The following is a 12,723-nucleotide window of genomic DNA, read 5'->3' on the forward strand; positions in this document are numbered from 1 at the left end:
AGGGAGGAGAGGGGAGGGCTCCGCTGCGGCAGGAAGCAAGATGGCCGCCTGGTGGGCGCCGCTGTGAGGAATGCGGGGCACCAGCGAGGTCGGCTCCAGGGGGGCGGCGGGGCCTCTCCCCTCTGCCGTCTCCGGCGTCGCCGCGTGTCGGGGGGGCCGCGTAGAGCCGCCGCCGGCCCGCTGAGGTGCCGCATGTGAAGCACTCGGGTATTTGAGAAATATTGCAGTTCGATAATAAAACTGGAGGTGTCTGCCTTTGTGACCACCGCTTATTCTGCAATTTGATGTTTTTTTAGGTTCTAACTGAAAACAAAAGACCTCAGAGGAGGAAGCAAAGAGTTTTTAAGGTAACTGATGATTGCTTTAATATTTCTCCCCTCACGTTAAGCAGCGTTTCTTGTCACGTATAACAGGAGATCGAGGGTTGCGCGCTGGGACGCGGTGCTTTCAGCCCTTCAGCAGATTAGCTAATTTTAACGGCACAGAACATGTTCTTTTTTTGCCTCTCCCTGTCCCCCCTTCTTCCACCCCCCCCATCCCAGCATGTTGTATACACACCGGAGCCTCTGTGTGAGGCGCTGGGGCCAGGACGTTTGCTTCCCATTGTGCTGTGAGCCACTTCACCCTCCCGTGTTCCTTCCCCACTCCCAGAGTTTACAGCTTAATGTTGGGGGTGTTCAGCGTTCAGATCGGAGGGTGAGAAGTCATTGCTATCACGTAAACTAAATTAATGGCCAAGGAAGCTTTCATACTTCAGTTACGGTGGTTTTGATTTCCTTTTTTCTTTAAACTTTAGAACACCTCAAGTGAAACTGAAAATTCTATAAACTTACAGGGGCCTTCTGTTCACGTGGTTATGCTTCAGCAGGGCTCTTAAGATGGCTATCTTGCACAGTAACAAAAGATTGGTGCTTCAACTCAAGCATTTCATCTTGTAACAAAATACAAGTTTACTACATTTATGCCTGTATTTTATGTTAAAAGTAACAGGTAGCAGATTCATACTGCTTTTTTCAGTTCATCGTTGTTTTGTATAGAAATAAGTTCTGAATTCTGTTCTTTCAAACTAAAATGCTGAAGGGTGGATGCTGAAACTAAAAAGAAGCTAAAGAAAATGAGAAGAATGTAACGTTTTTAAACTTATTTGACAATTACTGTCTTGACACAGTGCAGCTGAACATGATCTGAGATAGTTTAGCATTGTTTCAGTACATAAACATTTCAGAAGTTGTTGGGTATGGTGAATGTGATAAATGCTGAATGTAATGCAATTTTATTTGAAATCATCCCGACTCCTTAGCAGCTTTGTCTTCGCTGTTACACACTACAGAAACTTGCTCGAAGGAGTCGTAAAGTTGTAAGACAAAGTTAGAAGTTAAGAGTAAGTAAGGAGCAAATAAGCTTACTTGGCTTGCAAATGTGTTTGACCTCTGTGTGTGTCTCTCTCTGTGTGGGTGTAGCTGTGCAAACCACCTCCCTGTATGCCTACAGGAATGGTGATTGCACAGCACTAACAAGTGTTCTTCTTTTATAAAATATATTAATATATGAAATTTGAATATTTAATTAAATCATAGACATGCTCTTAATCACTCATTTCAGTGGCTGCCACTTTTGCAACATAGCACATAGGTGTAGTTAAAACTTTAGTGTTTGTTCATTGGACATTTTGTGCAGTTAAGGAGACAATGTGTGAAATAAAAACTTGTAAACCAGTCATTCTGTTTTGTAACGTGGAACTGGTATACACCTGTAAAATATGAGGAATCTTTCTTGTCTTTGGTAGATCTGTTGTGTTAGATGTCTGTCTGCAGTAGGGGGTTCATAGTGAGTCTTCAGATTTTCTCTTGAATTCATTTTACCACTGTTTCTTATTCGATGTCAGGGCAAGTTGCTATGTAATATGATGCTGTCATTCCTATCCTTTCCAAAAAGCCTTCTGAACAGTTTTTTTTTTTCTTCTTGGCTCATAAATGGAAAAAGGCTTGTCTGTTTTTGTGTGTGTGCATAGTATCATATGTTAGTCATTGGGCTTGTGTTTATTTCTGGTTTGACTTTTCCTTTGCTGAATTGATTTTGCAGTGTTTCTTTCCCCTTTGGTTTTATAGAAAGTTCTTTCAGTTTGCTAGTATTTTGTTTTGTGGTGCTGAATCGTGTTTGATGAGTTGATTCACTTGTGTGCACCAAGTAAGGCATGGTGCCCCTGAAGGCATCTCATGGAAGTGATTGGATTGGCGCTGGGAAGGTTTTGCTTTATTTTGGTGGAATGGGTTGGTCATGTTAAATTAGGCTGCATTTCTGTCAACTGCAGGAAACCTCCAAAAAGCTTCGTCATTTACAGTCTTCTTTTCTTCACAAGGTTTCTTTAGAAATATGACATTCTGCTGTACGACTGTAGCCTGCCTTATTGGTGGGACTGCTGTGTAAAGTGGTGGTGTATCTACTGAATTATAACTTCAGTCTTTGTTTTAAAGATTGGAAGTGGTTGAGGGAAACTAACCAGTGACGTGTCAAAAAAATTAATGTTTCGAATTGTTAATATTTTGTTATTGTTTTAGTGGGGTTTTAATTGTTTTTTGTTTCAAAAAGGATTGTAGGCTTTCTTAAAGAGCGATATGTAGCACTGTGCTCCAGTGATGTGCGGAGTTTGTATTTCTCCAGTCATCCTAAGTTTGTATAGATGCGCGTTTATTTATTTGGAGAGCTAGCACTTCCTCTAATTATATTTTCATGAACCAACATATTTATGAATTCTTCTGTACCAGGTTAAAATAAGCAATGCTTTCCTGTTGAAAACAAGTTTGACAGATATAAACATAAACAAAGGTGATAAATACTGTTACGTTGTAGCTTTTATTAACTATTCTTCATTTTCCATGCTTGCATTTTACTGCTCTTTCCTAGTTAGCAAAAGAGGAGTCATTTAGGAAATTCTTCTGTGCCATAATTACTGTGCTTGGTTCTCTGTACTTACTTTGACAGAACGTCCAAAATATTCATCTCTTCTAATGAGCAAATCCTCTTTGAAGAAAGAGTCATCATGAGTTCACAGAAATGGATAATAAAGAAGGAACAGTCATGGTTTTTATTCCAGGTTATCTTGTGTATTTTCCATAGTTAAGCAGAAACTTTTTACATTTTATCATTGAAAATGGAAAATCTTGATAGAAGGGATTTGTACTTAAAAATTTGTCTGCCTGCGTTTCAGAAGGCATATTATACATTCTGCTTCACTTAGTTTTTATCATTCTCCTTTTAGCCATTGAGCAGTGTGCTCACCCAATTTGGGCAGTGCACCTCTTCTTTATAATGTTGGCAGTCACATGCAAGTTTATAAACACAGCTCAAGCAAACAGGACAGTTGAACAAAGCATCATGTCATCAGGGAGATCTACAGTTAGCAGTAGCACCATTAAGGAAGCCTCCTCCAGATCAGGATACAGCTGATGAAGAGGCACGGTCCATGGTCTTCCCAGTAGGCTCTGCGGAGCTGCGGCTGCCATTTGGATGGCTGCAGATGTTTGCTGCATTCATGGAGTTTTTAGAAAACAAGCAACAAACAAAAAAAGGGGGGGAAAAAGAACTGAGGAAAGAGATCCACAGTAATATATGCAGTGCTAAATGAGTATTATAACTGCATGCACATTCTTTGTTTGCCTCATTCTGCTGGTGTGTTTATGCAAAAACACTGTAATGGTAATCTGCACCAGAAAAGTGCGGACAACACCTGCTAAACTCTAAAATCAGTTTTGGTTTAAGTCAAACCAAAAACAAGAGATTACTTAGTATCTAGAACTTTGGGTTTGTTTGTAAACCTTGTATTTAGGAACTAGTGGGAGTCTCATTTCCATGGAAGCTACAAATACATACTTGAGCACTCTCTTTATTTTTTCTCCTCAATGTGTACAAAGCATAGTATTTCATATCAAAAACAATGTTCAGATATGAAGTCAGTATGACAGACCAGCTGTTGTTAGCCCTTTTCAAAATATAGTTCTGCTGCTTCAATCGCGCTATTTCAACCTCATGTATGTGTTAACAAGAGTTAAGTAAAGCAACTCTAATTTGCATGCTAATGCTTTGAATGAGCATGGCTTGAATGGATTTTTGAACATCTAAATATAATTTTTTTTAGTGTAAAATGCCTGCCCGAATATTTAGCTGGAAGTATTTCAGCTTTTTTTTCCTTTTTAAAATAAGATATCAACAAGTCAGTGGATGGAATTGCAGTGGTGTGGAATTCGACAGAGGAAGAAGACAGAATAATAGGAGTTGGAAGGGAAGGGATGTTGTGCAGAAAACATGCTTTGTGTTTTTTAAAGGGACTTAATCATCTTGGAACGTACTCATTTGGAAAATACCAATTAAAATTGCTTTGAGTACTGGTTGGATGTATCTGCCTATTTCTTCTGTGCCTTTTTGCTCCCTTTTCCATTGGGAGTTTGCTTTTGGCACATAAATGGCTTACACAAATTATCCAACTCTTATTTTTAGAACTATGATAACTAAGGAGCAACTTAGCAGTTACATTATTTCAAAATTAAAAGCATTCATTTCAAAAATATTGCCTAGATTATTATTTTAAGGTCCTTTTTGATAACTGGGTGTGTGTCTAAATGGAATTAATAATTTTTTTTCTTTTTGCACTTAATAGGCTCACGTACCTCAGTTGAAGTAAGCAGGCACAATTGTGGTTGTAATTTAGTACCACACTTTGTGCAGTCTCCAGTGCTTCCTCATGAGTAACTGTATTTCCTTTGTACAGTACCATTAAGTCTTCACCTGCATATAGACTTTTTTTTTAACAGAATCTTAACAAAGAAGGTCTTTGTAAATGGTCTGTAAATTAGTAATCTTATTCCATTTCTTGAGGAGTTGAAGCCAGTCCCTTGTGGGCTTTTTGCTGTGGTGCTGATGGAGCTGAGCAGGATGCAGAGATGCTCTTCTTCCCTTGCAGCCCCTGTCCTGCAGAGCTCCCTGTCAGCGCTGCTTCCTCTCTTTCCCAGAATCGGCACCATCCTCCTCTTTGCCCCTACAACTCATTGCTGGCTGCATGAAGCAGCTGTGGGGCTAGTAACACTCCTCTGCTTGCTCAGGGAATGCTGGTGGCAGGGGCACAATGAGGCTGGGCCAGGCGGAACCTGGCAGTTAGGGTGTTCTGAGGGTGGGGGGTTTCCACATGCTTTGAATCACTATGAGTTTAGATCTTGCTTGTCACTGTGTTCTACTGGGATGCCAAAGATTCCACTGTATTGAATTTAGAGGAAAGAGCTTCTTAAAGAGGCAGAAAATGCCCGTGATCAAAAATGTTAGAATCAGTGAAGTAACATTTGTGGGAAGGAAGAAAAACGTGACAATGTGTGCGTGTAGGGCAGGTTTATAGGTATATTTCTGCGTAGTTTAAATATTTCTAAGGAAGTTATGACATGAAAAAATAAACATTGCTTGCTTATTCTAGGTATGTTTTGTTGATACCATTTGTATCAATTACAGAACTAAGAACTTTATTGAATGCTTGCTATTTGTAATGTAGGCATTGAAATACTTGAAATAGCTTTGCAGATTCCAGTATTCAGTTGACAGTGTTTGATGTCTGATATTCATACATTTATAGATAATAACGGTACCTAGAAGATGTGAAAATGGATGCTATGTATTTAGAACGCTATACCACATTGCTAAGCAAGTTTTTATTGCTTTCAGAAACTGTTGCAGGAGGAAACCCAATTAGAAGTCTCTACCTTACTTGAATGGGACCAGATTTTCATTTTTGTGTGCTTTTTCTTTCTCTGATCTCTGATCAGAGATTTTATAAGATTTTACTAAGATTTTATATATGGTGTTAATACAAAAAAAAAAAAAAAAAAACTTGCAGAGAAGACAGCAGCAGATTTTCCCACGGGCATTAGTAAGAGCCTTGGCTTTGTAAATACCAAAAGATTTAACTTCTACAATAAATTTATATTTATAGGATTTGGTTTGGGAGGTATAAACTAAGAATCCATGCGTTCTTACAAAGGTGTTTTCTTTTGAAATGTCAAACATATGAAACCTAACCAATATCAAGGATAAAGACAGCAGTAAATACATAAAAGAAACTAACAGTAATCACTTGTCATTGATTTCTTTAAAATTAGTGTATAGATCGTGTTTGTCTGTCTTCTTGTCCGAGCACCTTAAACATTCGGCCTTTTGTAACATTAGGATTTTTCAAGGCTGACTTAAAATTGAGTGGCTTGTGCCTTGACACTCAGTTTTGAATTCCTTTTCCAGTGTTGTGTTGTCCAAGTTGTATTATTTAGTTGATGCTCTGTAGTAGAAGTTTAAATTTCATTTTTGTAAAATAAGATTTTATTGACATTGTAAGTAAGAGTTTCCATGTATTTAAAAATGTAAAGCATTTAATTTTGTAACAGATGATCACTGCCTGATCACTGTTATCACTGCAACCCAAACACTGTTATTTCTGCAGTGCTGCTCCTGACTGTTGTTGTTCTAGCTTGTTAGTGGAAATTGGTCATCCTGTAAGGAGACAGTGGACATTACACATGTAAATTCTGTTCTGAGCTTTATTTAACACCCTAAGCATGCTAGCTGGTAGAAAAGAAACTTTGTTTGCCATTTTTAGGCTTTTTTTTTTCCCTCATGGGAATAAACAAAACATAGTTGCAGAATCCTGAATAATGTCTTGTAGCTGGGTAGCCTATCTGATCAGCCTGTCTGTTTTTTATCTGAACTGCCTTTGGCTGGTCCTCTTAACTTAGTAACCTCTGACTTAGTTATTCTTTCTAGTCTATCAGCTTTAAACCAGACTGGAATGTACGTGCAATGTAGATGTTTGAATTTGGAAATGACTTGGTGAATGACTTGTTTCGGTGCATCTCTGGGACCGAAGACTGGCTGGCATTGCTAACTTACTGAGTTGTGTGTCCTCAGTAGACACAGTCTGAGAGCTGCTAAGCCAGCATGTACCAGGTTGTAAATAATGTAATTGGTTGTAGGACAGGTGGTTAGTCTAAAGTCCTGTGATAAGGAGCTGAATGTGCTCCTGGTTAGATTATAGGAACTGGGGCATTACCTGAGGCAGCAGTTCAGATCTTTAGTGAGCTGAAACAGAGGGCAAAGGACTAACTTGTGTTAATTTAGTTCACATACCCTAAAGCTGTGCATGGTCTTTGTGGTCATTTGCTCTTGCACTTGGGGCTATGAGACTGAAACAGTTCATTAGGATTAAAGCATCATGTTTAAAAAATATGTGAAGGAACCTGAACTTAAAAATTCCCATGGATGAAAATTGCAACAGAGCATCTAGTGAAATGCTTAAAAAGGTTTTTTTACTGTGTACCTTTTCAAAAATGCGCAACGTAGTTTCAGTCCAGACTTCCCTAGCTTTAAGTTAAAGTCATTGAGTCGTCTTATACTTTTTTCTGCTAGAACAAAGAAGCTTCTGTTATTAGCTTTCTTTTCTGCATAGACTTAGCAATAGTTTGTGGCCTTTCAATTTTCTTTTTCTTTGGTAAATTGTAGAAAGTAGACTTGAGGCTTTCACTTCAAGATACTTCAATCTTTTGTTTTTCTCATGGTCCTCCAAGACCTGTCCAGCATATCAATGTTGTGCTTGAATTGGGTATGCCAGGATTGGATGATCTGCTCCACTAGCAGGTGTAAGTGCCAAATACAGGGTATAAAATAATCTGTCCTTTCTTAATTACATTCTTATTTATGCACTGGAGAATCTTACTGTTTTGGCCATAAAGTTGCAACAGGAGTTTCTATAGTTACTGTGCAGTGTTTTATTGACCATGTTCCTTCCAGGGTCATTCCTTTCTAAGATAAAACCTGTATTATGTACATACAGTCCAATGTTTTTGTTGTTAGATACACAGCTTCACCTTTATCTGTATTGAAATGTTTGCTTGCCAGTCAAAAAATCGCGTCTAATTTAATCATTATTAGCTGCTTTTCTATCAGAATTAATTTCACTTTTCTTCTAGGTCATTGCTAAGAATGTTATATAATATATAGCTGCAATAAGTTTGCTGAGGACTCCATAAAGAACACTGGTTATTCTCAATTTACAGTTACAGGCTTAAACTTATGGTGATGACTTCATAAATGACTAAACCATAAGAGACATTAGGTAGGATGAATAAGTTCAAAGGCTGAATTTCTATCTCTATGTTTTAGTTAAAGCATGTTAGGGGAAGGTTGTATTAGGGAATAGATATTGCTGGTGATTGTATATGTAATTTTTCTTTTGTAGGTTGAGTGCTATGTTTTTCAGAACTGTCAGTGTCTCTTTGAGTGCTCCATTTCAATGTTGAAGATAAATTATTGAATAAATCAAAACATAGTTTAGAACAAACAGAAAAACCCAAGCAAGATACTAGCTTATATTGGCTTTGGTAGCAGAAAACGATCTGTAATAAGGTTTTCTTTAACACAGCCACTTCTGGGAACCTGTGTTATGGGAGCAGGGTGTCCTTCACTGTGTGTTTTTTGTGGTTTGGCTTTGCATGTTTACACCCTAGAGCACAGGGTTGACAGAGAGAGATCTGAGTAATCTAATAAATATATTTCTCTAGGGGTTACATTACGAAACCTGTAGAGCCTGAATAAGTGTTTTGCTCTTTATGTTTTTGCTAGTAATGGCATCCTCTAGAGTCTTTTTGTAGAAGACCGTGTAGGTGGTCTTGTAAGTGGTCTCATTGAAGTATTACATAAGGTGAGCAGGAGAACTGTGGTAGTGGTGTGGGAGAGATAAGTGAAGAGAATGAAGATGCCACAATATAGTTGTTACTATAGCTCATTCTGGATTATAAATATAGATAACAAAATCCTCACGGTGTTAGATAGAGCGGACTTGCTAGCTGCTAAAAGATCCAGCATGAAGTCTTACTTGTGGTAATTGAGTGTGTGGGTTTGGGTGGGCTGGATATTCTGGGGCACAGGGGTCAATTTCTTCAGCTTTGCAGAACTTCTAGTTGCCTAGAGTTTCCATATAAACCTCCTTACACTTTTTTACATCATTTTGCTGAGAGCAGAGATTTGCTTTTGTTGCTATAGCTTCTTAAATATGGAATTATGAGCCTGCTGTAAATGCTCCCTCAGTGCCATCTGTGAATATTGTTCCTGTGAGGAACAAGACATATTGTATGGGCAGGTTATGTTGTATTATCGTAGGACCCAAATTGTTCTCTTTACCCAAAAACCCATGGGAAACGAGCTTTCTGTGAGCTGCTGTACAAGTGTGGTGTACTGCAAGAGGCATACCATTTCATGGCCATGGTTAATATGTAATTGGTGATATTAGCTTTAAGTTTCTGCTGAGGTTAATGAGAATGAGCCTCAGCTTGCGGCTTGTCCCCTACTTAGCTGTCCTTCTCTGTGGCCTGGTTACCTGCCAGGAATCTTCTCAGCCCGCAACCTTGGGCAGCAACTTTTTTGTTGTCTGTATTATGGCAGTCAGTGGCCCTACACTTTCCACAGCATCGTGTGTCTGTTCTAACCAGTGCACAGGATGGCTTTCTTGGTAGCGCTTAACATAGATAAGAATTTCCCCAGGCCTGTGCTTTCTGGCTCCCTATCCATATCTTCTATCCCATATCTATCTTTTTATCCCTGTATGATGGTCCCATATTTAAACCTCTGTTAGGCAGTACCCATCCTGTATTGCATGGAACTGCCACATGTCTTGGGGGGTAGATGCTAGGGAGTAGGAATACATTGCATAGGAGTAAATTGCTGCTGGTCATCTGGCTGGTTCTTGCTTATCTTCTGGTGAAGCACTGACGTCTGGCAGCTGGACCATGAATAAAACACTCTGTTCAAATATTAGATGAAGTATGTTTGTTGTCTTTTTTTTCTGAGAGGAGTTTCTTCTTAAGATATTAGAACTCTGAAGTGATACCAGCGCTGTGCCAACCTGGAAGAGCGTGCGGGGCCCGCTGCATGGCTGCAGACACTGTATCAGGATCCTAACTTACCCACAGCACTGCAAAGGAAAAGAGGTGCACAGTGCAAGCGCTTCTCGCTCACCTGTCCTTTTGCATTGTTGAATGTTGTGATGCTGGAAGAACTACCTTTCAGGTCATCCTGGTTATCAGCACAAGCTAGTAGGTGCAAGCATTATTCTCATCTGTTGAGAACTCTATTCCCAGGGGTGTGGGAAGAATCTAATTGGGATAGCTAATTAGGGGACGTAGGTTGTTGTGCAACTTGTCAAGACTTGCTCTGAGAGCTATTTTCTCAGTAGTTGATCTAGGCATCATTTGTTATTTCTGGTTTATGAGCATAATCACTGGCTGTTACCTTCACTACAAAATGTGTTGTTACCACCTATACAGACATGAAGCGAGATATAAACCTGCAGTCTACTCTCAATTGTACAGAAAATGTGGAAAAGTCTTTAGGGTAGCCTTGACATTGTATTTTGGTTGTGAATTGCTGAAATCTTTGCATTTCTTAAGAGTCATGTTGTATTAAAAGAAAAATCAATATTATGGTCTGACTCTTTTGAAAATGGTTTACTGTAATTGGCTTTTCATGTATGCTTGGAAGCATTACCTCATGCAGTGAAGTGTGTGTATAAGAAGAAAAAGATAAAATGTCCAGCTGAAGTTTGAACAACCCAGCAATGACTACGGCAGACTGTACTCCTATGGTTCTTCTCCTAATAATATTAAATATTGCAAAGTTTAAAATTGAGCATGATTTGCTAGTGTCTTATATATCCGGCTAGAGCAGTGCTCCCTTTAACGAAGAAGAGAGGAAATTACTTTCATTGATCCAGTTTATTCTACCACTTACCATTACACTTGTATAAAAGCTTTAGAAATCAATTGGATCAGTCTCCCATGCTCAGCTTCCATGAATTTTAAGGCTGTTGCTTGGAGGCGTGGTATCCTTGACTGTAGTTTTCAGTGCTTTGATTCAGGACTGGAAGATAGACTTCTCCAACCAGGTTGTTCAGCTGCAAAAGCATTTGCTGAGCTATTGCTTTTGGTCTGCCAGACTTTAACTGAGGAGAAGAATCAAATGAGCTCTGCCCCTGCTAGTATGTCTGTATTTCTTTTTATACTGCGAAGCAGTAGCTTTACCTATTAAATAGAAAAGGCCGCAGGAAAGTCTGGTAAGAGAAGGAAAAAAAAAGATATATTTAGGATTCATTGCAGTACAGAAACAAAAGAGAAAAAGTGACACAGTGCTCAAAAGGAAGAGAATTTGATTTTTTCGAAATCAAATTTTATGATAATTTCTGTTCTTTGTGTGGAAAAATAAAATATGAAACAAAGCCAGTGATATGATTCAGCTGGTTCTTTTTTTCTTCCATGTTGCATGTAGGCAGCTTCCAGTTAGTGGAAATTATGATATGTGTGGGGAATAATTTTATTAATACTGCCAGTTTGCTGCTGAGATCAGTCGGGTCTTATGTGGACACAGCACTGCACTTGTGTGCTTCTAAGAGGTAACATACTTAGTATTTTCAAGCACAGTGTTGCTTGTACATCAGATAAAAGTACTTTATTGAGGAACAGCATAGCTGAGAAAGAAGTGGGATGTATCGCTGGTCATGGTTGAACCTTCCTCCTTTCCCTCCATCTCTCATTAGTCTTAATTTTGCAAACTTTATGTTTTTTGTGGTTGAATTGAAAATCTACAAGCGCTGAGGAATTATTTTGATCTATTTGCGAAGGATCTATTTGAGGAGATATTTCTATCTCCTCAGCCTCCTACTCAATTGAATAACTTTTAATAGCAAATTTACATAGTTAGGACAACTTTTGGACTGACAGAGGTATACTTTTATTGGAGAAAGACCAGTAACTTCATATTATAGTTATTCCTGAAGTTAAATTCAGAGGGAAAATGGTGGGTATCTGACGTGCAGCTTCTGTGTAGGTATAGAATCGTGCATTTTTACTTCTTAAGGATGGACGCTTCCAATATTCTTTGGTACAGTTACAGAGGCCTATGGGAATCCTTTACCCCTGTTAACAATAGATTTACTTATCCACTTCTGTGGAACTCTTAGAAATTGCTCAGTGATCCCGTGTCTTTGGATTATTTGATGGAAAATCCCTGGGATCCAGAGGAGTTCAGGCTCAGAGGCCCGAGTCAGCATCTGTGTAATGAAGAAACATGTATGGTGTCTTTCTTTCTTAATTTTCATTGGTTTGACTTAGCTACAGAGCTGCTGGATACATTTTTACGTAGCATTTTCATAAGAGTTTGATGCCTGATAGTATTTAGGGCACACTAAGGATTCTCTGTTATGGATTTTTTTATCAATTAGTGATCAGTTGTGAGGCGGATACTGGGCTCCAGATGGAGTTAGGTCTGTATGCTTCATTTTGCCTAGGGGTTTCTGGAAGGTTCGCCTTGATGGTTGTGATTAATCATAACTCTATTTTACATTCGCTTGTGTTTGTCAGAGAAGTCTGTGCATTTTAGCTACGGCTACTAAATCATGTCTGATTTGACTATTTTAAATTTGGTGCTAAAAGTGAACTGCTGAAGACTTCTGTGCCAATGTAAGGTTAATTAACCAGTTCTATTGCTTATATCTAATTTGAAAAGCAGTACTGTTGGGTTTTTTTGCGCTAAGTAGAGCTGAAAGCTACAGAATATTTAAGTAATTCTTAGATGCTGCAATAAGATTACTACCTCAAATGAGGCCCTCAAATGACTATATATGAGTATAATTTCCAAGACACAATATTC

The 12,723-nt window shown here is 38.7% G+C and overlaps 1 protein-coding gene across 5 annotated transcripts in view; it reads left to right on the top strand.

Annotated features, from left to right (window-relative positions):
• Positions 1-12,723, top strand: part of TET1 (tet methylcytosine dioxygenase 1) — a 72,893-nt gene that overhangs the window by 13,935 nt on the left and 46,235 nt on the right. For 4 of the 5 annotated variants that reach the window (XM_021397557.1, XM_021397556.1, XM_021397559.1 and 1 more), the window contains one exon: positions 297-347. The exons of the other annotated variant lie outside the window; for it this stretch is intronic. In XM_021397557.1, coding sequence (XP_021253232.1) covers positions 297-347 — 51 coding nt within the window. The remainder of the gene's footprint in view (positions 1-296; positions 348-12,723) is intronic. 5 annotated transcript variants of the gene reach the window in all.

This window comes from Numida meleagris, chromosome 5 (genome assembly GCF_002078875.1).
Source record: "Numida meleagris isolate 19003 breed g44 Domestic line chromosome 5, NumMel1.0, whole genome shotgun sequence".
NCBI classification, from domain to species: domain Eukaryota; kingdom Metazoa; phylum Chordata; class Aves; order Galliformes; family Numididae; genus Numida; species Numida meleagris.